Source organism: Grus americana, chromosome 11 (genome assembly GCF_028858705.1).
Source record: "Grus americana isolate bGruAme1 chromosome 11, bGruAme1.mat, whole genome shotgun sequence".
Lineage (NCBI taxonomy): Eukaryota > Metazoa > Chordata > Aves > Gruiformes > Gruidae > Grus > Grus americana.
Genome location: NC_072862.1, coordinates 597654 through 621105, shown reverse-complemented (window position 1 = coordinate 621105; position 23452 = coordinate 597654). Strand labels below are relative to the sequence as shown.

General features: G+C 40.3%; 1 protein-coding gene across 4 annotated transcripts in view; it reads left to right on the top strand.

The window, feature by feature from the left end:
• IFT122 (intraflagellar transport 122) overlaps positions 1-21157 on the top strand; it is a 33467-nt gene extending 12310 nt beyond the window's left edge. For 2 of the 4 annotated variants that reach the window (XM_054838110.1, XM_054838113.1), the window contains 15 exons: positions 1265-1405; positions 3141-3194; positions 5462-5623; positions 9052-9218; positions 10112-10283; positions 11406-11508; positions 13048-13188; positions 14229-14326; positions 15179-15279; positions 16442-16607; positions 17581-17692; positions 18136-18264; positions 19125-19204; positions 19846-20010; positions 20716-21150. In XM_054838110.1, coding sequence (XP_054694085.1) covers positions 1265-1405; positions 3141-3194; positions 5462-5623; positions 9052-9218; positions 10112-10283; positions 11406-11508; positions 13048-13188; positions 14229-14326; positions 15179-15279; positions 16442-16607; positions 17581-17692; positions 18136-18264; positions 19125-19204; positions 19846-20010; positions 20716-20805 — 1881 coding nt within the window. In that variant the 3' untranslated portion in view covers positions 20806-21150. Of the gene's footprint in view, positions 1-1264; positions 1406-3140; positions 3195-5461; positions 5624-9051; positions 9219-10111; positions 10284-11405; positions 11509-13047; positions 13189-14228; positions 14327-15178; positions 15280-16441; positions 16608-17580; positions 17693-18135; positions 18265-19124; positions 19205-19845; positions 20011-20715 lie in introns of all 4 variants that reach the window. The other 2 variants (XM_054838111.1, XM_054838112.1) reach the window with 2 other exon arrangements.
• Positions 21158-23452: the final 2295 nt, after the last annotated feature.

The following is a 23452-nucleotide window of genomic DNA, read 5'->3' as shown; positions in this document are numbered from 1 at the left end:
TCTGTACCTTTTCTCAAGTTGTAATTTTGTTTTTCCTATGAGTACATCAAATACTGTTTTATTGTTGCTTCACCCAGATGTGTTTAGGCGATATTTAAGCTGTATATTTTAGTCTGAATGTATAGTACATGTGTGGTCTTTCTATCCTAAATTTAGAGATTGCCTTCCACAAAATGCTATTTTCTGCGTTATGGGAAGCAATGGAAGGGTCTAAAACAGTCCAAAAGTAAAACAAAAGGTTCTGATTATGCACACTAGTGTGGGCAGGATTTGAAACTGAGAGTCAATGAAGAAAGAAGAAAGTGCCATGTGCTTTTGCTGACTACTGGCTACCTGTGTGTTCCGTCGCAGCACTGTGTAGATCATAATGAGCTCTGGGTTGTCCATGTGCTGGGCAGCCATGAGATCTGCCGGGCCTACTACGCCCTTTGGCTTTGGCATGCTGTACACACCGGTATGCCATAAAATTGTTGTTGAGTATCACAGAGGCAGCTTTTTTAAAGCTACACTTTTGGAGAGAGGGAGTACCAAAAAGTATACAATTTTCAGATGAATTAGTAAAAATAACATAGCAATCAAACTGTCTTTGGTTGCAAACCCACAGTTAAAGGTGAGCTAGCTGCAGCGCTCCCTGTTGCTCAAAGGGCTTGAGCTGTAGCTGCAGATCCTGAGCCTTAGTCTGTCTGTGTCAGCCTGCAGTTGACAGTTTCTCCCTTTAATTCCATTTTAGGGCAGGTCCTTAACAGTCATGATCTTGGTAAAACAGCTTTGTCGTCAGGGCTGGTACAGAAGGGTTACTTCCTCACGATACCTCTTCCTGTTGTGTCCGAGTATTTCCAGGGATGCTCCACGCCGGGCTCTGTGCCACTTCTCATGCTTTTAGCCTTTGAGAGCAAACTAGTCCTTTGCTCTGCTTCCATAGTATTAAAAAAAAAAAAAAAGCTCATTATGCATAATATTTAGCATGCCCAATGCTCGGAAGAATTCACATTCTTAACTACTTCCTTATACACAAGGAACTGAAGATTTCAAGATGGATGAGTTTGGAATATAATTAACCCAGCTTGTCTAAAGATACAATGATAATCACCCCAGAATGTTCTTCTGTCTGTTATACAAAAACCATACATTTATTCTCTGTGGAGCTTGTAATGGTTGTGATTGGAATAGATTTATTCCCCCACACACACTGTATGTAGAGAATTTCACTAATATATCTCAGTATTATGCTTTCTAATACATGTTTTCTGATGGAAATCCTCAGTCTGCACCCATGTACCAATATCTGGAACGAAAAATGTTTAAAGAAGCCTATCAAATTGCATGCTTAGGAGTAACTGATGCTGACTGGAAAGAACTGGCCATGGAAGCCTTGGAAGGGCTCGAGTTTGAAACTGCTAAAAAGGTAAAGCAGATATTTACTTATTTAGCAGAAAGTGTGTTTTATATTTTTATATATATATTTATAGTGTGTATGTCCATACTGTATGTTTTGTGGCTGGAATACAAAGTGGTGTTCCTGGGTTACTATCTTGCTTCTCTTTAGTGTATATATGTTATTCCACGTACCAAAAAAAATGTTGGCTTGTTATATACTCGGGATCTTGAGATGAGGTTTTTAACTGAAATCGAATTTATCTCTCCAGATAAATGCCATGTTCTAAATCAGTGTGTTAAATGCAAAGAAAATGGTTTCTTTCATCCGCTGGAAAATGCGTAAATGAATTTGAGGGGAAACAGAACTGGAAAGTCGTTCAGTGGTGCTGCTGACCACCGGGTGGCAGCAAAGAATGCCTTAGCTGCCTTTGGGTTTTGCTTGTTGGTTTGGGTTGTTTTTTTTTTCCCTTCCCCAACGCTATAAACTTATTCTTTTTCCCCCTTAGTATTTAATATAACCTCAATTCAAATATGGAGGATTCATATTCTTTGTTATTTACACACTAATGCTCTCTGAAGGCCATGGTGATGGGATGTTGTCATTTTAGTCATTTTCTATCTGGAATGCCTTAGGTTTGGGAGCGGTCTATAAATGGATATATACTGAAGAACAGAGTTTTCCCCAGCCTAAAATATTTCCCTATTTTCTTTCACCACCTTTTCTCAAATAAGAGAGGGCAAACTGAGTTCAATGTCATGAATATTGTATGAAAGACAAAACATTCTAAAAATATGCAGGGAATGGCCTGTAATGATAGGCATCTTTTAATAACAGATTTTTTTTTTAAAAGGAAATTAAATGCTTTTTTTTTTTCATAAGTGGAGGCATCAGAATAATTCCAGTTTCATATATGGCTTTATGCAAATAGATATCCTTAAAAAGAAGTTTTCAGTGCCTCCTTGGAATTTAAGTAGCGCCCTCTTAGAATTAGAGCGGATTAATTTGAACAAAAGCAGCTTCTTGACATTAAAGGCTCTCATAGTTCCTAGTCCGATCTGGTGTAAGCAGAATATTCTATGCCCTCTTAAGCATTAGTTTGGTTAGAAGTCTTGAACGTGCAGACTAAAGAGTTAAATTTCTATTTTTTGATGCGTGTCAAGAATAAGTGCTAAGCTGCTGTAACTGCACGTGACTTTGCCACTTGAGACTTTGGGTTGCACATTTATCTCCATTTGCAAAAGATATTCCACTGTCTTGCAGTACTTTTATCTTACTGTCTTCTTACTTCCTTTCCTCACCCTGAGCTACTCCCATACTGAATTTTCAGAATGATATAAAAACTATAAGCATATGCAGTATGCTTTGGCAAGCCAGTCAATTATATGTTCTACCTTGTAATAGTTAAATTTCCTTGTCTGCATCATGCCTCACATCAAATTGGAAAAGCTATACAATAGCCAGAATAAAAGTATGTAGAATTTTAAATGGCATTTTGTATTTCTTGGGGGATTGACATACGTACACCTGCTAGTCCCTGCCTTTGCTGTTTATTTTCAGTGATAAGCTGTTTGAATTGTACCCTGGTCTTGTTTACTGTAATGCCTCAGGGGGCCCAGTTGTAGTCAGAGTCCATCAGGTTATGGACTACACAAACCTCGGCATATTTCTGTCTGTCCTGTTTGCGTGAAGACAGTCTGATTGATCCATAACAATATTCTGGCTTTTCAAGTTAATTCTTTTTATTCTTTTTTCTTTTCAATAGGCATTTACCAGGGTACGAGACCTTAGATACTTAGAATTGATCAGCAGCATAGAGGTAAGAGAATGTTAAAGATAGTGTATTTTCTTGTACTTAGTGCTATACCAAAATCAGTACTTTCTGTTTTGGAGGGACATTTGTTTGGATAGTGCTTCTGACAGTTGGAGATGTGTTTAGAGTGAAAAATCCCCATTAGCAGAGATGACTCAAATTCTAGTCATATGACTGAAACTTCATGGGGAAAAAAAAGGGGATGTGACACAATGAGAACTTACAAAACTGTCTTCAGGAAAACTGAAAAACGTTCAATATTCAATTAATAATTAGTAGAATACTACTGTGCTAACAGAGCTTAGTACAGAATACTTCATAAACATGAGTTAATTAAGTCTTTCCTTACCCCCTGGAGGTAGGTAATTACTATTATCTCCTCTTTGCAGAGCCAGAAACAGGCCCAGAGAAATAAAATGACAAACTCAAGGTCTCATGACAAGCCTGTGGCAACTGGAAATAGAATTTGGGATTCTTTGCTTCCATACTGTGCTCTAATCACTATTTCCTATTCTTTTCACACTTCTTGGTGGAATTTCACTAGACAATAACTGTCTGTCATGAGCACATTAAAAGACATGGTATCACCCTTGTCCTTCTACAAAGACAGCATGATAATGCTTAGTTCAAAGATCTGTGTTGAGATGACATAAAGGGAATTACTCTTTCTCACGCTGATTAGATTTACAGCTCCTCTGAAGGAATACATTCCTTCTCCTCCATTTCTGCAGAGCTGTCCTGGTTCTGTCAAAACGCCAGTTGGTTGCATGGTTGCAGTTAACTTTTCTTGGTGTCTAACATGGGACAAAGTTCTGTGTTAGGACACATACTTTTTTTTTTTTTTTTTTTTTTTACCTTTAAAGGGTAGCTACATAGATGAGAGCATTCTCTCACCATCACTAAGCTTTCTCTTCCACACGTGCTTCTCCAGATCTGCTACTGAGGATATTCTGGAATTGCCATGTATATTCTGTTCAGTAAGAAAGATTCCCTTTGTAAATTGACATAAACTTACTTTCAGACTTCTTGAAAATGTTCCTTCTGAAGTGAGAGTTCTGCATCACTGCTTACTCTCGCTTGCGGTGTATCGGATTCCTTTTAAGGCTTGTGAGGGTGTAACTAAGCACACATCTGCCATTAATATGATGATTTTCTCTCAGTAATGACACATTTTTTTTCTGATTGATGACAGCAGGAAACATAACTGCCTGATCTCTGTATCTGGCAAGATTCTGTGAAGTCTTTTAAAAATGGTGTAACAATTCCTCTGATTATTCCTTTAACCAGTTTTTTAAAGGGAACTTTCAACACCAGTGCAGTATCAGCCTAGTCAATAAGCATGACCAGAAGGAGTGATGGCCGAGTCTCCTTTGGCAGTAGAGAATTGAATTTGTGTGCTTGTGGAATGCTTTTCCCTCTTTCATGCAGTTTTCTTTACATTCAATTTGCATCTAGGTATTTCCACATGAGGTGGGCTAATGGTAGCAATGATTTTATCCAAAGCAGGGTAGTAATGTGTTTCCAAGATATAGGATAAATATAAAAGTACATGTTAAAATGCACACGTATGCACATGTGTCTGCATGTATATGGCATCGGTCCCTTGAAGTCAGTGTACCTCTGTGGGTCTGATTCACATGAAGAGTTTCTCCATGGCACTGCACGCACTTTCCCTCTGTGGCCCCTTCCCACACAATCAGTGAGCAGTTCCAATTAGCAGGAGAGTGTGTAGGTGCCCTGGAAGCAACCGCTGCCTACCTGGGATCAGGAGCTCTTACATGTGGGGACAGTGGTGGTGACGTTGTTTTGTTCAGAGGCAGGTTAACATACTTTTTGAATTTACTTATTGCTAGCAATTATTTTCATGTTTGTCATCCCATCCACACATATTGTTAATTTAGCCAAATTATACGCTAGTGAGTTTCTACAGGAGAAAATAAGGAACCCATCAGATGCCTTTTTTAAAATAGCATAGCATAATGATAGCGTGTGTTCGTTTTCCTCTGTGAAATCAAGAGAAGTGATTTTTCATCGCTTTGGTTTGTATAGTGACATTTAATTTTGCTCTTCCTAATTTTAATTAAGAAGGGATTTAATCCTTTAATTATAAATTCACCAGAAATGTAGGAGAGGCATAATTATCATATCCTGTTACAGGTTTTTATTAACAGTTAAAATCTAAGCATGAAAATCTAATTCTTCAATGGCTATTTCTCACTTAGATCCTGATCATCTAGAGTATTTTCTACATCTCTCTTTGATTTCTTTTCCAGGAGCGGAAGAAGCATGGAGAGAACAACCATGAACTGTTCCTAGCGGATGTTTATGCCTACCAGGGAAAATTCCATGAGGCAGCAAAGTTGTACAAAAAGAGTGGACATGAAAACCTAGCTCTCGAGATGTACTCTGATTTACGCATGTTTGACTATGCAAAGGTAATTGTTTGCAACTGAATATTTAAATGCAGAATTAGTAATGTACCTGTAAGTGGTTTCCAAGTATGGTCCTATAGAAGGTTTGGGTGAGGTGTGGGCTTTGAATGCCAACTTTTTCTCAGTTAACTGGTGGAAGTTCGTTTGGCTTATAAGGGCAAAAATGGCTGTCTTCTGTGTCTAGATGTAATGGGAGCCTTTTTCTTCAGTCTGCGACTGAGGTAGCAGATTGTGTTTTGTATAGTCTCAAATGCGTCCATGGAATTCATGGCTTTGAAGTGGGTTGGTTTTTTTGTTGACACCACCAAAGGTGGTGATTATATAGTAGTATCTGTGGTAATTTTCCTTTTTTAAAAACTAAAAATATCAGGTTTATGACTGTTTCTTCCCCATTATCTCACTGAAGAATCCCTTTCTATTTTTTTCTCTTCCAAAGATAATAAGGTAGTACACGTGCAAAATAGAGGTGAATGCACTGTGCGTTTAATTCACTTCCCTATTATAAAAAAAAAAATTCTTTCAGAGTTTGAACTGAAATAGGTGTTAGTTCTATATTACTGTATTTTATAAAGTGTATAATAAACTAACCTAGTATATTTTTGTTTACTAGAGAAATTTCTTCCAAAGATTCAGTATATCTTGGCTTTTTTGTTTTGTTTTAAAAACTCCGTTTCCATATAGAAATGAATTGAATATGGTTTTAAAATGTGATGGTTTTATATGTTGATAAGAAAACATTACTTGGCTTTTAAGTCTTCTATGGCGTTTTCTTATCAAAATCCCTGAGAATGCATGCGCTGTTTAGTCTCATTCATCACTCAGTAGAGCCTTATTCTGCCCAATACAGGACAAAGACTTTACCATGACATGCATATAAACTGTTATAGCATAGATTCCACAAACTGTGCTACAGAGATCTTTTCTTCCGAGAGCTTAATATAAATACTTTCGGGCTTTGCTGATGTAAGTCTGACTTCCACTATTTTTGGCTGATGAGTCTTTGTTAGCTTCAGTGTTTTGGCTCCTCTTGAACATAAATGTAATTCATAGATGAAAATTTTCCCATAAGTCCTCACAAGAATCTTTTAATTCTTGGCTGTAGTCATGTCTATATTTAACTAGCAGAGAGCAAAAGGTCTTGTGTCTCCTATCCTTGAGAGTAACTCCATGCAGAGGAAATTAAAGGTACTTCATAGCATATGAAGGAAGCTTCTTGTGCAGGGAGTGCACAGCGCGTGGAAGAATATGTAACCCCTCCCTCGTTAGCCAGTTATTCTTTCCAAGGAAAGAGGGGGGGGGTGTTGTATTGGGGGTTTTGTTTTTATTAATGCTGCCAGAATTCATAGATTCCCAGCCTGGTTTGGGTGGGCAGGGACCTCCCAGCCCACCCAGTGCCACCCCTGCCATGGGCAGGGACACCCTCCACCAGCCCAGCTTGCCCAAAGCCCCATCCAACCTGGCCTTGAACCCTGCCAGGGAGCCAGGGGCAGCCACAGCTTCTCTGGGCACCCTGTGCCAGGGCCTCAGCACCCTCACAGGGAAGGATTTCTGCCTCACATCCCATCTCCATCTCCCCTCCTGCAGCTTCAGGCCATTCCCCTTGGCCTGTCACTCCCTGCCCTTGGCACCAGCCCCTCTCCAGCTTTCCTGGAGCCCCTGCAGGGACTGGAAGGGGCTCTAAGGTCTCCCCGCAGCCTTCTCTTCTCCAGGCTGAACAACCCCAACTCTCTCAGCCTGAGGTCTCCATAGCAGAGGTGCTCCAGCCCTCACATCATCTCCGTGGCCTCCTCTGGACTTGCTGCAGTTACACAAAGTGACCGTTACAGAATCTGATTTCTTGTGCTTGACTTTGATTAGCTCTGGCTAAAGAGTCCAGACTGGAGGCAGAGGTCAGGAAGTCCTTTGATATCTAGTCATAGGCTTGTTATTGCAGTACCAGATCACAAATTATTGACAACTCACAAAAACTCTTTATACTGTAAGAAGCTGAGCTTTTGATTTTGGACTTACTTCGGTGATCTAAGCTAGAAAACAAGTTGTGTCAAAGATATTGTTTGACTTGATTCTTTTGCTTCTGTTTTTCGTATTCAAAGATTAACATGACACCTTTATAGTTATTCACTTGAATCAGGGCTGTGTTGCAGTAGATAATGCTAGAGTAAAATCCTACGTGGAGCTCATTTAAGAGCTGACATGGAGATGGGGTATCATTCTGTACCTGTCGACAGGCTGCATCAGGGAAAATGATGTGGTAGTGGAACAGATCTGTTGTGTGGGTGCTTTTTGTGGGGGTTTTTCGCTTGTTTGTTGTTTTGTTTTGTGGGGTTTTTTTAAACCTGAATCAGATTTTACCAGACACAGAGGAGAAGGTAATTTTCCATTCTTTTCACCATTCCATATTCTCCTCTGTTCTAATTTTTTATTTGATAGAACCTGTTTTAATGGACAGTAGCCTGATCCATTAACAGACAAAATTGCCCTTAATCGATCTTCTCGTGTTGAAGTACTCTTTTTTTTTTTTTTCCCCCCTTCTTTTTTTTCCCCTTAAATTTTTTTATTTTTTATTCCCTGGCACATGGTGTCAACAGATGTGAACCATATGGTCCCAGGGCTTTGGTATTGGCAGAGGAAGCTGAACAAACTATTAGAAATATTTCCAAAATGGTCGTCATCATCACAGCACCCAGGCTTGGTGTTTGCATTCCTTGCAGAAGTCCAACCGGTAGTTCAGAGTCACTCTCACTTTTGAGCAGCTGTCATTCCATCCTTATAAAAGAACTTCTTTGATATATTGTAATACATTTATCAAGTGTCTGTGCAGAAAACAAAATTTCAGCTTTTATTTGATTTGTGGCTGGGTATCTTGATGCTAGCATGTGATTAAGTGGGCATACTATTGTTAATTAAGCATGGGGTGGGGCTGGGTCATCTTTGAGAATGAAACTGTACCTTCTTGACTTGCAAAAGAAAATCTGAAACTTGGAATTGATCTATTACAGGTTTTGAGATTGGTATTATTTTGTTCTGGAAAGGCATGTTCCTGAAAAGCATGCAGAAATCATAATTTGTATCCACTTAAACAGAATCAACAGAGAACTAGCTTTCCAAGAAATCAAGTGGGGATATTTATTACCTCTGAGGCATCTGTATTGTCCTTCTCCTGGCCCTCCCAGAATCTCCCACTTTTTTTTTTTTCCTTCTAATTGAAAACTATCTAAATGGGAGACTTGCCATTGTTTCCTACCAAACATTGGGCCTTGATGATTAGTTGCTGAAGGCTGGATCAGTTCATATTGCTCTATATGCAGTATTTCTTTTCTTAAGAGGCATAACAATATTCATTTTAAAAGTCTTTATGTATTTTAGAATTTTGGCTGTAACACTGTTTATAACCAGAAGGTAATGCAAACTTTTATATTGCACTATTTCAGGATTTTCTGGGATCTGGCGACCCCAAAGACACAAAGATGCTAATAAAAAAACAAGCAGATTGGGCCAGGAATATCAATGAACCAAAAGCAGCAGTGGAGATGTACTTGTCTGCAGGCGAGCACATGAAGGCCATAGAAATCAGTGGCGACCATGGCTGGATTGATGTGTAGGTTTTAGTTCCATTTCAGAAATAATATATAATAAAAACTCAAATGAGTTGTTATGAATTCTGCATAATTTTAAAATAAGACAAAACTCGTTTGAAATGTGCCTTTGTTTGCATCAAATTGAGTATTTGAAGCAGATCTACAATTAAAAAATGTTTTAAAAGTTACAAATGTTTAGAGGGTAGGGACATAAATATATTACGAAAACAAATGCATTACAACAGTAAAGAGAATGAATGGGTTCATCTGTAGCATGAGACTGTCTTCTGAAATATGCATGCCTTAAGCTTTTCGGAGTAATCATCACAGCAGTGCTTGTATGTGGTAGCCTATTTCTGTTGTTTTAAGCTGTTAAGGATAATCATCAAGTGGGTAGAGAAGACAACTGGAGCACAGAATCCCTAGAAATTCTGGGGCTACTCCTGTCACTGGTCAAACTCTCCTTGATTTGCAATAGCTGACACTTTGGGTTGTTTGCTGAGTTGCCATAAGATCTCAGACAGGTCACTCAGCCTTCCCTTGCCCTAGTTTTGTTGTGTGGCACATGGGTGATTTTTATTCATGAGCCTTTTGTTTGGTTCAGGGTTGAGAAAATGTGTCCCATGTCACTTAGTCATGTAGGACCTACTCCCTCCCTCTGTTTTCATGACCGTGCAAAGAACCTGAGATATGGAACTGCATGTATAAGTAAAGATTAAAGGAACAGGTTTCAAGTTTGTAAAAGGAAAAAAAAATTTAGAACGTTTACTGAAAGCTGTTTAAATGGTGTTGCATGGTAGTACTATTATGATATTTATTAAATAACTGATTAAAGGTGAAGTTATTACAATAATTAAAAAGCAAAACAACAAAGCAGAACCTGAAACATCTGGCTTCTTTTTACTGGGTCTAGGTTAATTGAAATTGCTCGAAAACTGGATAAAGCTGAGCGTGAGCCTTTGTCAAAATGTGCCTTCTATTTTAAGAAACTTGATAACCCTGGCTATGCAGCAGAAACCTACATGAAGGTTGGTGACCTGAAAGCATTGGTCCAGCTCCACGTGGAGACTCATCGCTGGGAAGAAGTAAGCGTGCCCTTGATTTCAGTGTTTAAAACCACTACTGCTTATTGTCTCTGGTTGCAAGAAAGGGAGACAAATGTCTGGCTCCCCTACTACTGTAGTGAAGGGAGAGGCGGGGGGCGCTTCTTTAGAGTGTGATTCAGGTATTTAAGTTAATTTTGTATGCTTCGTGTTTCTTTGGTGGTGTTTTCGGTTTTGGTTTGGTTTTGGGGGGTTTTGTTTGTGGGGTTTTTTTGGTGTTTTTTAGTTTCCTAGCTGTGTATTTCTTGGTCTCACTTCTGAGCATCTTTTTTGCCTGTTGCGTTATAGTTGCCCGGTTCCTATGGTAATCCATGGGATGCTTCTGGTCTATCAGAAAGAGTAAATAGTAATTATATCATGGAAAATTCTGTTTTGAACTGTATTATTTATAGTTTGGATACACCTGAGTGAGAATTTCATACACATAATTTAGATCTGATGAACGTGTGCTGTGTTAGTGCATACCCCGCTCTGTAACTGGACTTATGCTTTTGACTAGGTAAACTTCAGATTTCACTGGGGTTTTCCATAAAAACATGGGTCTGCCAGAACCACCCACCTCACTGTTGGGGTCACCATTAATTTTGTTCTTGGTTCTTCACATTAAGCTGTTGATAGGTGTAGTTTCTTAAGGAAATGTTTTCAAAGTGCTGCTGGAACCCCCTCCCCCAATTATATGGGTGCTTTGGAAAACTGTAGACTTAGTCCTTTAGTTAGCGAGTTTAGAAGGTGAATCTAAAGTGCATTTATAGTGTTACTTCTATTTCTTTAGAAGATACATTAAGTAAAAACAAAAATATTTTTGTGTCTTGCTGTGAAATCTACTAAATTTCCTGGAGAATCGCTTTCAAGTTTCCCTGATTCAATAACCAGACTGTTACTATGATTAGCTTCTTTTCTTTTATTGTTGATTGCTTTTTATTTTAAAATACATCCGTTTCATACTGGAGAAAATATGGATTATACTTTCTATTCTGTGTATGTATTTTTATGTTATTGCAAATTTACTTAGAGCTAAAGGATTGATCCCATGGAATTTTCTAAACCCTTTAACTGTTTAAACCATGCAGGATTCTAAAATGAATTTTTTTTTATTTACCTCAGGCATTTGCTTTGAGTGAAAAGCATCCTGAATTCAAAGATGATGTCTATGTCCCTTATGCTCAGTGGCTAGCAGAGAATGATAGATTTGAAGAAGCCCAAAAAGGTAAGAATGTCAACTGCACATCACTGGTCACTCAAAACTTCCTCCATACTTTTCCAATACAAAATATGGAGTCTCTGTCCTGGAGAGTTTCTTATCAGTGGGATTCAAAACCAAATAGAATCTGTGTTTTCATGCCAGTCTTAAAGTAGCTGGAGGTCTCCTTATTTTATAGGAAAATGTGATGAATCTATCAAAAATGATGACATCTAAATACAGGTCCAGATTTTCCATCTCATTGTGTATCTTAGTGCGGCACGTGGCAACAGTATTTGGCATATAAGCTGAACTGTCTTTATTAATATTTTTATCACAATAGAATTCAAAATATGGCAGCCACCTTGCAAACCTGAGTGGAAAGCATAGTTTTTCCTTATACTTAGGTAATGTTTGGTTTGTACAAGTAACATTTTTCTGTTTCTTTAAGAATTTTCATGTATTTTGTTAAGCTTATAAAATTAAAGAGAACTGTCAACCTTCCGTCATATGAACAGTCTTCAAAATTTAATTCATAAACTGTTCCAGGGACAAGGAGATGTGGAACCAAGCTCCATGTGGAGCCAGCACGTTTTTAGTACAGCTCCTTTTCTCAGGTGCAGCTCCATGTGAGTGCTGCATCTGCTGTTTCCAGAGCCAGCTCAGATCCGAGCGTGTAACTGCATTTGCTTATAAGGGCCAAGCTAGCGAACAGGCCAGGCGTGATCTGTCTCCGCACAAAACTAGTTTCTGTGCCTCGGCACCAGAGCTTTGAGCACCTGGTTTTAGAGCAGTTTGGTAGTTTGCGCGTAGAACTCTGTGAGTATAGGCACACTGTGCCCAGTTTGTTCCACGAAGCTCTGTGCCGCTGTGGCTCAGCAAATATAAATGCTGAGGACTGGGTGAGCTAGAGATCGTTGTGTAGCTGTGTGAGAATTTGGTTATATCTGAAGTCAGGAAGCAACTTTGCTGTGGGTTGGGGTTTTGGGGGTTGGTTCCCCCTCCATCCCTGTTACCCTCTGTGAAGACTGTGTTTGCCAAACGCATGTTTACCAAGTGAGAGTTCACTTTATACTGACTTCTGAGCATCAAGTAAAGAAACGCTGTTAATAAATGGTAGAAGGATATAGTAAATGCTATACTCTTTCAAAATATTCAGCTTCACAAACCAGAACACTAACTTCAAACATTAATTTATTGTAGTTCTGAGTGCAGCTGTGACTTGCAATGTTTAGAGATTGACATTGTTTGTATGGAGATCTAATTATCATAGCATTTTTGTTCTTTCCTATATTTAAAGTAAAGCAACCAGTGTTGTACAAAATCTACGAGCTCAAGGGCCGCTGAGACAGTGCAAAAGCCACAAAATGCCTACAGACGCGTCTCATGTTCCATTAGTGCCGCTGCTTTCAAGGAGAAAAATACCAGTGTATAATCCTTTTTATCTTGCCCTGGATAGACTATTTGATATTGGCTGAATAGACTGCTCTTAATTTAAAAACATTAATTTCAGTTAATTGATATAATCGCACTGTAAAATCCTCTTTGTTTTGGCCTTCTTTGTAGCATTTCACAAGGCTGGCAGGCAGAGTGAGGCTGTAAGAGTACTGGAGCAGCTAACACACAATGCTGTGGTTGAAAGCCGATTTAATGATGCAGCCTATTATTATTGGATGCTTTCCATGCAGTGTTTAGATATAGCCCAAGGTAAGTAACTGAAAGGAAGTTTATATTTGTAACCTTCTTGTGCATGTAGACAAACAATTACTGAATTGTGATAGCATTGCTGCAACTACTTCTGTTGTGTGGCTTTGTTTTTTGGTTTTGTTTTTTTTTAATGGTGCGTGTAACTCTGGCTGGTGCTATTTTTGTCGTCCCCCTAGTTTTCCCATGTGCTTATTTAAAACAAATAAGCAAAACAGCAACATCAGCATGCGTAGGCCTCTGTTTGAAATCTGACTGGAATCAAAATCGTGTCTCCCGGGACCATGTATCCTCATGTACCTTCCCACAACACACTTTAACGAGAGAAACGATTGGAGGGTTAAAGTACTAGTAAATAAAAGATGATCTCGGAGTGTAAGATAAATCTAGTATTTGAACATAGGTTGGAGAGGTACTTTACAAATTATTTCTGCCAACAGAGATAAAACTGATTGTTCGCTGGCTATCTTGTCTTCTGAATGTATATCACTGGGAGAGAGGTGGAGCCAGTAGTTAATAGGTGTAATTTAGTAATAATGAATACAAAAGATTGATAATACTGCCTTTTGCCTGGTGCTGTAAGTACCTTTTTTAGTTCGGCTGATGCATGATAGTGCTGATCTGTTACCCTTCAGGTATTTTAGAGATGCAAACTTTTCCAATTGGATGAGTAGTGGATTTAGTATTTATGAAACAAATGTTGCAAAACTCATTTTATCTGTAAACTCTGAAGTTATGGATAAGGTTTCCAGTGATGCACACCTACTATTTTCTACCTTTAACTAAGCTATGGCCTCTAGCTATGTTAAAACCATTGCCTCAATGGTTTTGTGTTTTACCATGCTTGTTTTTGTTCAGAAATTTGCTCAGAAAAATGGCACGTCTGTATAGCGTGTGGCTTGCACAGGTAGGTGGACACTCTTGAACTGGTACATACCTCTGTTGGAAGTGCAGGAGCTAAAAATTATAATATGCTGTTTTCTTCCAACTGAGTCTCATAGACTCATCTTGGAGACTTATACTAATGCCTTTGCCTCCTGCAGAGAATGAAAAACAGACGACTGAAATGTTACAGAAGTTTCATCACTTCCAGCATTTGGCAGAAGTTTACCATGTCTATCACTCTATTCAAAGATACACTGTAAGATATTCACTTTAAAAGTTGTGTATTTATGCTTCCTGAGCATTTTTCTTTAGGGAGTCCAGCAATAACTAGGAATAATTAATGACTTTCAGGCAATTAAATATTGAGTGTAGATTAGTGATGCTGTATAGTAACTTTATTTCTTTATTTTATTTTATTTTATTTTATTATACAGCCTTCTGCTGTACTGTACGAGAACTTCTGTTGTCTTAGCTCCTAAAAACTGCAGTGCAGTTTTAGCAGATCTGTGCTGTCGGGGTTTAACCCCAGTGGGTAACTGAGCGCCAGCCACTCGCTCGCTCCTGATAACCCTAACTTAGGGATTCCCACAGTGTGGTACGTGTATCAGTAGTGATGTGTGTAAACTACTCCAAAATGATAAGCAGGCATGAGTGAGGACCTCCTGCTTCTTCCAGCAATTATAGTAATGTCGTCACCACTGGTGGTGAAAATATCTTTTGTAAAACATTTGAGAACCCTTGATCTGTGCCCTTGCCCAAAAGAAGACTCTGTGCTATGGAGGTCTTTGCTGGTCGGACTACTTCAGACCTTACAGTGGTGGAGACTCTCACTATTGCTGGCCAGTCTGCCCTCATTTTTAAATAGTCTGTTAAAGATTCTGGTTTAGCTACATGGATCTCTTTCTCTCTTTTTCTGCATGTAGCAGGCATGAGCTTTGGTGATAAAGACATGCAAAAAATCCACTTGCTGTATTCTGTCAGCACCTCTTCTTTTTGCAACTGTTTGAAAGAAGCACAGTACTTGAGACGCCTAGTGCTGTGATGCTTAGTGATATGAGTTGTTGGTTTTCCAGCTCAGAAATATGTGTCTGTATTTTCAATACTGCAGGAGGAGCCTTTCAGTTTCCACTTGCCTGAAACCCTCTTCAATATTTCCAGGTTTCTGCTTCACAGCTTAACAAAGGAGACTCCTTTGGGGATCTCAAAAGTGTATCCTTCCAATACAGTACAAAATCTAGAAGTTATCTTGTGAGATACATGAATAATTGATGTTGATCCACAATGCAGAGATCTCCTGTAGGGTATCTTCAGTTTTCAGCCATTGGTACTGGAAACTGACTTTTGTCCGTAAGGAAATAATCAGCATCTTCAAGCCATTGTGTGTTTAACCGCACTACCTTTTTTTAAATAGCTTTGGAGAGCTGTACAAATCAACTAACATGTAATTCTCAAAACCACCCACCCAGTCTGGTGTATCACCTTTGTCAGAGAAGCAAGCTCTAGGATACCAGTCACTGCAACAGGATGTTGGCTCTGAGTCTTGACAGTGTTGTTGCAAGGAGACTGAACTGAGACAGGAGGGGGGGCGGAAAAAAACCAGCCGGGAGCTTTTGCTTCACATATTTTGCTGGTATAGCTGTGTAGTGTCTGTCAGGCTAATGTTTGCACAGCTTTGTTAGGGCATATTGCAGCTTTGGAGAGTACCTCAAACACTCTGCGTGAACCCTGTGGAAATGCACCTGTCTGTAAAAGATAACAAGAAGGGTCGCTGGATGCCACAGGGAGGCCTGATTGTCTTGTTTTCACTTCATTTATGGCTTTGGATGGGATGTTAGCTTCCCTTTTCATGACTTCCTCGCTTATAAATGTACAGTATTTCATAAAGTCTTTCATAACGTGCCTTGTGACCAGTAGCTTTCTAAACAGCAGTTACCGTTATACGCTGCTGAAAGGGAAGCACAACCCTTGGTCAGTGACACAGAGCTTATGCTTTATTTCCAATCAGATCAGGTGTATTTAGTTGGTGTCAGTGGGCTGCTGGTGTTGAGGGGTTTTTTGGGGTTTTTTGGCTGGGGGAAAATCCATTCACGCTTAAATTACTGAAATTTTGTAAATGGAGTCAGACTATTTAACCAAAGCAGTGTTTATGTAGGGTCAGTTCCTTACCTTGCTAATAATTGCCCACAGACATTTTGATAGTCCTTTCACACTTGTTTTTAAATGGAGTTACATAAATAGATTTGTCTTGTTAAAACCTGTTTAGAGTACCAGTGTTGGATATGCTTCATTGTACAACTTCTCTGATTTTAGAAGAAGTATTGCAGTTTTTCCTAAATGCCATATATATTTTTATTCCTTAATTAAATTATAGGAATACATTATTTGCCCTGGCAAAACAGAGTAAAGCTCTTGGGGCTTATAAACTGGCTCGTCATGCCTATGACAAGTTACAGGGACTGCAGATCCCAGCCAGGTTCCAGAAATCAATTGAGCTGGGCAGCCTGACAATCCGATCCAAGCCATTCCATGACAGTGAAGTAAGTTGTAATGTGTTTCATGTTAATCGTTAATATGTGGCCTAATCCGAGAATCTGAGTTGCTGTGCACACAAAAAGGTCTGAAATATATTATGCATAGCTCTGTGATATAATTGTATTTCTGCTGGAAACGCTGTCCTTTTATCGTTATTTTTCAGGTCAGACTTCCTTTTGCTCCTGAGAACAAATTAAAATCAGTCTTCTCTTTATGGGCAGATTCCATCCTCCCTCTCCTGTCCTGGCGTCTACCTTCCTATCTGCCTATTAATTCTTTCAAGCCTTTTTCTCTCCAATCCGCATGCAATTACTCCACAGTCTTTGTCTCTCTCTCTGGCTGGAGGTCACTTTGATTTGTCCCACTCCTAGCACTCCTTCCCTCCTCCCCCTACCCCTTGAATGACCTTCCTTCCTTAAGTCTTATTTTAACACCTTTTCTTCTTTAACTGAAGTCTGACTTTCTGCAGTGTTCTGTAAAGCCATGTCTCATCGACTACTCGCTAAAAATAAATTGTATTGTGCAAGTGAACATGCACCTGGCCACCTGAAATAATAGAAACACAATCTTAAGAACTGTCTGAAATAACTGCTCTAGAAGAGAGATGAATTAATTGGAGAACTTAAATTTGACCAAACCTTAGAGCAAAAATCTTTGCTTCAGTAACCTTCTCTTTGACTTCTTTTGTTGCTGTGTATTTGATCCAGAATTCTGCTTCTGTTACTGCAAAGGCAAGGTGAAAATTTAATTGTTAGAATGGTGAAGACAGCTATTTTTAATGTGAAAACTTGCTGTTTTATTAAAAAGGGAAAGCATTTGCAGATGTTAAAGGATCTGATTTCACAGCAGTATTTCTCCAGATTAATGCTGATGTAATATCAGTGGTGTAAACCTAAGGAGCCCATATTTAATTGAAAACAAAGAGTTCAGGAGTGCTGATCTGTTCATGATTACTGTGCTCTGTATGTGTCTTTGCAGGAGCTCGTGCCCTTGTGTTACAGGTGCTCTACCAACAACCCTCTGCTAAATAACTTGGGGAACGTCTGCATTAACTGCAGACAACCTTTTGTCTTCTCCGCTTCCTCCTACGGTGCGTTGGAATATCACATTTGGTTGTGCTTTTCAAGTAGATAAATGTTAACTGAACAGAGTAGGTTAATACTTAATTTGTTCTCTCTGCAGTGTTATTTGGACAAACAAATCTTCCCTTTTAATGTTGTTAGATTTGGTTAAGTGGCTGCCTCTTGTCCCAGGGATCGTTGAATTTCATTGCAAGATAGCAGCAGAAGTAAAGCATTGCTCTATTGTGAGACACTGAATGTATAAAGTGTTTCATTAACACAGATGCAATCCTTTGAGAAGTTGAAGGGGGTTTGTTTTGTTTTATTTAAATTGCTTCATGAGATATGCGGGCAGAGCACTACCATCATAGAAGCCAGAGGGTGTTCATTTCTTAAGGGGCACAGTGTCTTCTAGGAGGCATTTTCTGAGTTCTTGCAGGTCAAACACTCTTTGCTTTTCACACCCCTTTAGAAGTACTGCATCTGGTTGAGTTCTATTTGGAAGATGGCATCACAGATGAAGAAGCTGTAGCTCTCATTGATCTTGAAGCTCCAAGGGTGAATAAAAGAGAGAATAAATGGCAAGAGATGATGAGTGACCGTATCCTTTTGGTTAAAATTGGTTTCCAGCCTTTTTCTTAGAGGGAAAAGAGTAGTAAGTTTGAATTTCTTTTTCCCCCCCTTAGGTTTAAAATTTTCTTTTTGTCATATGACTGATGTGAGTACAATTGCATCATGTTTCCTTTTCAAGTTAGTATAACAACAAAAGTGATGTTTTAACTAAACCTGATATTTTCATAAAGCTTTTTCATCAGGACGATTTGTTTCTAATCATGTGAAATATTTTTTTTTAACAGGGGAATGCCATGCTTTACCTATTCTGTTTTAACTGCTTTCTGTAAAGAATGGGGAGAATCTGAAGTGTGTTATTCACTTCCAATAACGGCTGCTTTAGAGGGTGCCTTCTCTTAGCCAAGTCCACCAGCATGGACTTGCTTCATAACCATTCCTGTTGGGATCTGTTTTGTAATGCTTTGGCATCCAGAGCTCCCGGTTGCTGGGGGGGCCGCAGAGTAATGCACAAGAAAACACAATCTCCAACTAATGCTGCTCAGAACGTAATGAAAATAGGTTGCTTCGTTTGCTTTTTGTCATCTGTCAGAAGGGGGCAGAGAGGGAAAGAAGGCAGAGCTGATGTCACACTTGGTTGTGGTCAGTTTTGCCTTTCTACAGCAGCTGCAATGATAGATTCCGCACTTGCTGTGACTCAGAGCAAGCCCTTCCCTAGTACCGTCTATAATAGTCTAGGCACTGTAGCAGTTTGAGGATACTCTGACCCTCTGGAGCGAGAAGGATACCAGTCCTGCTGGTGTGCTTTCATATTTACTCTGTGAGCGCTAGCTGCTGCAAGGACAGCTAATTTTATAGGAACCGTGTTTCTTCCTTAAGAAATGCATCTAGATGCACAGAGTTTGAGGCTTGATGACAATACAGATGTTATTGAAGATGATGATCCCTTTACAGCAAAACTGAGCTTTGAGGTAAGAGCCTTACTTGTGTCTTCCAGTTGCTTCTTTCCTGCTACCAACAGAAACGGATAGAAAATTTTAACTTACAGTCCATGCCGCTCTTCTGGTGTGAATGTGTCACAAAGACTATGGCAAGAGAGATACAGAGCAGGGGACTGGAAAAGAGGGATGGAACTTGAGAGGGAAAGCAATTTACCAGTTAACTCCTCTCTTAATAAAAACAAACAAACCAAAACCCAGACACCCACAAAACAACAAAGATCTTAAAGTAAACATTACTGGAATTTGGTTTTATCATCATAAAATGATACAGTGGGGCTGTCCCCCAGGGTATTTCTGTGCCTAGGCAGTATACCTATAAAGCAGTCATTACTGTGAAGTTTTAATAAGGACTGTAGGCATGGGTATTATCTACAAGGAATTGAGTTAAAATGAATAATGAAGCTCACTGAAACCAAGTTAGACATGTGGCTGGATGCTGCTGTCGCTGAAGGTGTTGATAAAACTGACTGAGTTTGGTGGGACTAGACTCAGGCCAATTCTATATTAGCTTTTTCTACTGAATTTTACTTTGCTGCTTACAAGATCTTATTAATCCTCAAAGGGCTTTGCAGTTGGTAACAGTAATGCTTTCTAAACCTGCTCTCCTGCAGCAAGGAGGCTCAGAATTTGTTCCAGTGATTGTGAATCGCGCTGTTCTCCAGTCGATGAGCCGGAGGGACGTCCTGATTAAACGCTGGCCAAAGCCATTGCGGTGGCAGTACTACCGTTCCCTGCTACCAGATGCCTCCATTACCATGTGTCCATCATGTTTTCAGGTAGTGTTTTCATGGAGGGGTTTAAAACAAAAACAAACTAAAAAACCCTACTGAGAACTCTATGGCTGAAACAATTCTCATCATTGAAACCTCATACTTTAAAATGTATTCAACAAATTCCTGAGTGATGTGGAGACGGGAAGGCAACGACAACTAAAAAATAAGCTGTGTGATGCACAGAGGAACAGCTGCCTTCTGAAAACTTTGAGGGAGCTGAATTTGAGCAGTTGCACTGACAGCAAGTCAGAGCCTCTCGAGCAAACCTTGGCTGAACAACAAATGCTGATTTGTACTTATTTCTTCTTGCTCTGCCCCTCTGACATTGAGCCTGGTCTAGTAGGGAAAGTCAGTCAGTAGCTAAGTTAGCTTGTGGTTCAGTCCCTCTCCTTCCCCCCTCAGGAGTGGCTTTTTGAATTTCTGGAATTCAGTCACATTTGCTTACACGGAAACTGTAATTTTTGTCCTTCCTTCTGCAAAAGTAATTAATTGGTTTGTGCCTCTTCAGCAACACTGGCAGTGGTCTGTGAAATGCTTGCTGCTCCATTCCAAGTTATAGTGCTCTCAAGAAATCCAAAGTAAGAGGACCCATTCTCGTGATGGTAGCTTCAGAATAAATGTGCCATGGAGAAGCCGTTGAGCTCAGTTTGCATTTTCTTTGAGCTAGTCACAGGCTAACTTGTCCTTAAATCTGTTCCCAATTAACAGATGTTTCACACAGAAGACTATGAGCTTCTCGTACTCCAGCATAATTGTTGTCCGTTCTGTCGACGGAGAATAGATGAGTCAAACCAATGAAGAAAAACAATCTTTACCTCAACTGACAGACTTCCCTATTGGCTTGGCAAAACACTTCTTAGCTTCAGAGAGTTTTCCTAACAACTTAGTTAAGTCATCTTGCTCCATTTTGTATGTAGGAGTGGAACTGAGTCGAAGAAATGTAACTATTTTTTTAAATGAAAATGTCTGTTGTTTGTGAATGTCCTCTACGTTTCCCAGGTAAGCAGCTGAAGTGCCACAGATTGTTTTCTAGGGTCAAGTTCAGCCTTGAAGTAATCCTTGGTTTTACTCTTGTGCTAGGACTTGATTTGTTCCTTAATATGTACTTGTTATTGACAGATCTTCAAATAAAGGGGACTATTTTTCATTACTCTTTGTCTCGGAATTTGCTATAATGCTGCTGCTTCTGAACTTGATTGTTTTTTTTTTCCCAATTCCATTTAGGCAAGAACAGCGTTAGTGTTTAGAGCTCTTAAGTGTGATCTTAAGAGTTACACTGATCTTGGCATCAAGGACCATCTCTCACAGCCACACTGAGAAGAGGGGGAGCAAAGCTTTTAATCTGTGTAGAATTCACCCTTGTTAAAATGCAAAATGCTGTGTTGTGCGTGGAAGCTTGCAGTTCATCTTAACCAAGCTACCCAGACACAGGTACCTCAACTGCCCACCACCGTGTGTAATCCTAGTAACAGTAGTGTGTTCACCACTAAGGAAAGAAACACCACTGACCTGATGGGCTAAACTGAATATATTTGTATGCTTCTAAATATGTCGGGGTGCCAGGCAGGAATGCAAAGCCGTTGAGGGCTCAGTGGTTTCCCACAGCACCCCGTCCATACCCAAGACAGGAGAGCTCTTCGTTGTCTGCTGAGAAAATCGTCCGTGATGTGCTGCAGTACTGAAATCGGGATAGTTCCCATGACTCCTGGCATCCTGTCAGTCCTTGCGGCGCTTGTGATCCGAGCGTACCTTTGCGGTGGGGGCGCACACGCCTGCCTCAGCTTGCGCGGATCCCTCGGCTGTGTGCCGACCAGTGGAGCGATGTGCTGAAGGAGTATTTCTGAGCAGTATTTCTCCAGCATTATTTCAGTCCAGAGCCACAGGCAAGCAGCATGTAGAGGTGAGAAGAGATGGGGCTGCCGCCTTCTACTTCAGCCTCTTGCTGAGGCTGAGGGGACTTTAATGATGCAGCTGCTTGACCAAGCACGGTGGGCCAGTCCCAGCAGCAGCTAATCTCCCACACAGTAGTTTGTCACTTCCCCCCACTCCCTGCAGGACGGGGGAGAAAAATCAGAAGAGCGAAGGCAAAAAAGCTCACGGGTTGAGATAAAGACAGTTTAGTAAGCAAAGCAAAGCTGTGCGTGCAAGCAAAGCAATAAGGAATTTGTTCACCACTTCCCCGTGGCAGGCAGATGTCCAGCCTGCTTCTTGGAGAGTATGAGTAACGGGTATTTGGGAAGGCAAACACCACAAACACAACATCCTCCCTTCTTCCTCCTTTCCCTGAGCTTTTATTTCTGAGCACATCATCATCTGGTGTGGAATACCCCTTTGGCCAGCTGTCCCAGCTCTGTCCCTTGCCCGCTTCTGTCCCAGCTCTGGCCTGTGGCTGGGGAAGAAGGAAACCTCAGCGCCGTGCTCAGCTATAGCTACAACCCTGCGGTGTTATCAGCGCTGGGTCAGACACAAATCCAGAACTCGGCACCACGTGGCTGCTGTGAGGAAAGTTAACTCCATCCCAGCCAGCCCCAGCCCTGCTGTGCTCCCAGGTAGCTGAATCCTCCGAGGACAGTCACCGAGTAGTTCTCTGACAGCAGGAGAATTTGTGTAGGTAACCAGCTGGGCTGGATTTGAGCTGGGAAGTGATAGATCTTTTGACTTTAATCCAGTATAAATTGTGCCCATGTTACCATGAGTTCTATTGTTATGACATCCCGTCTGTCACAGCCTCCCTTTGTTTTGAGTGGGAAACAATATTCTACTTTACTGTCTTAAGCTGTTGGCTGAGGTACAGCAGCTACCACGTGAACAGCACTTTGCGAGTGAAACCAGCGGTGTCTCCATGTCTGCTCGAGCTCCTCTCGAGAGTGACCCTCTGCAGTGGCACTACAGGGTTTCTGAGTCCCTCAGTGCTTCCTGACCAAGTTTGCTTAATTTACCACTTTAAAAACATTCTGTTCTAATTACTGCTCGTCTGCTTTTTGACTCATCTGTCACTGTTTGCAGTGAAGACTTTGCGATTGACATGGATAAACAATGCTGTTTGAGATGTGAGCCAGAATGGAATTCGGCTCATTCTCCCGGAACTGAGCTGGTTTTGTAGAGCTAGTGGGAATGAAAAATTATAAAAATAAATAGATAGGGCTTGCTGTGACACAGAGACAAAATGGATCAAGCAAGGAAGCTTTTTTCCTTTTTTAAACAACTCTGTGAATACAGCTAGGTTTGAAAAGTGTATTGGGCTTCTCCAGGCAAAAGCCTACCCAACGCCTCTCGTACACTGTGAAGATGTTCTGGTTCCAGACTGCCCTGTGCCGCCAAAGCTCTCGGGTAACTTCATGACACGAAGTCCCTGGATGTACAAGAAGTCCCACCACGGTGCTTTTGTCTGAAGCTGCCATGAGTGGTTGACCAGCTGTTTTCTTCGATTTGCACTGTTCCGCCC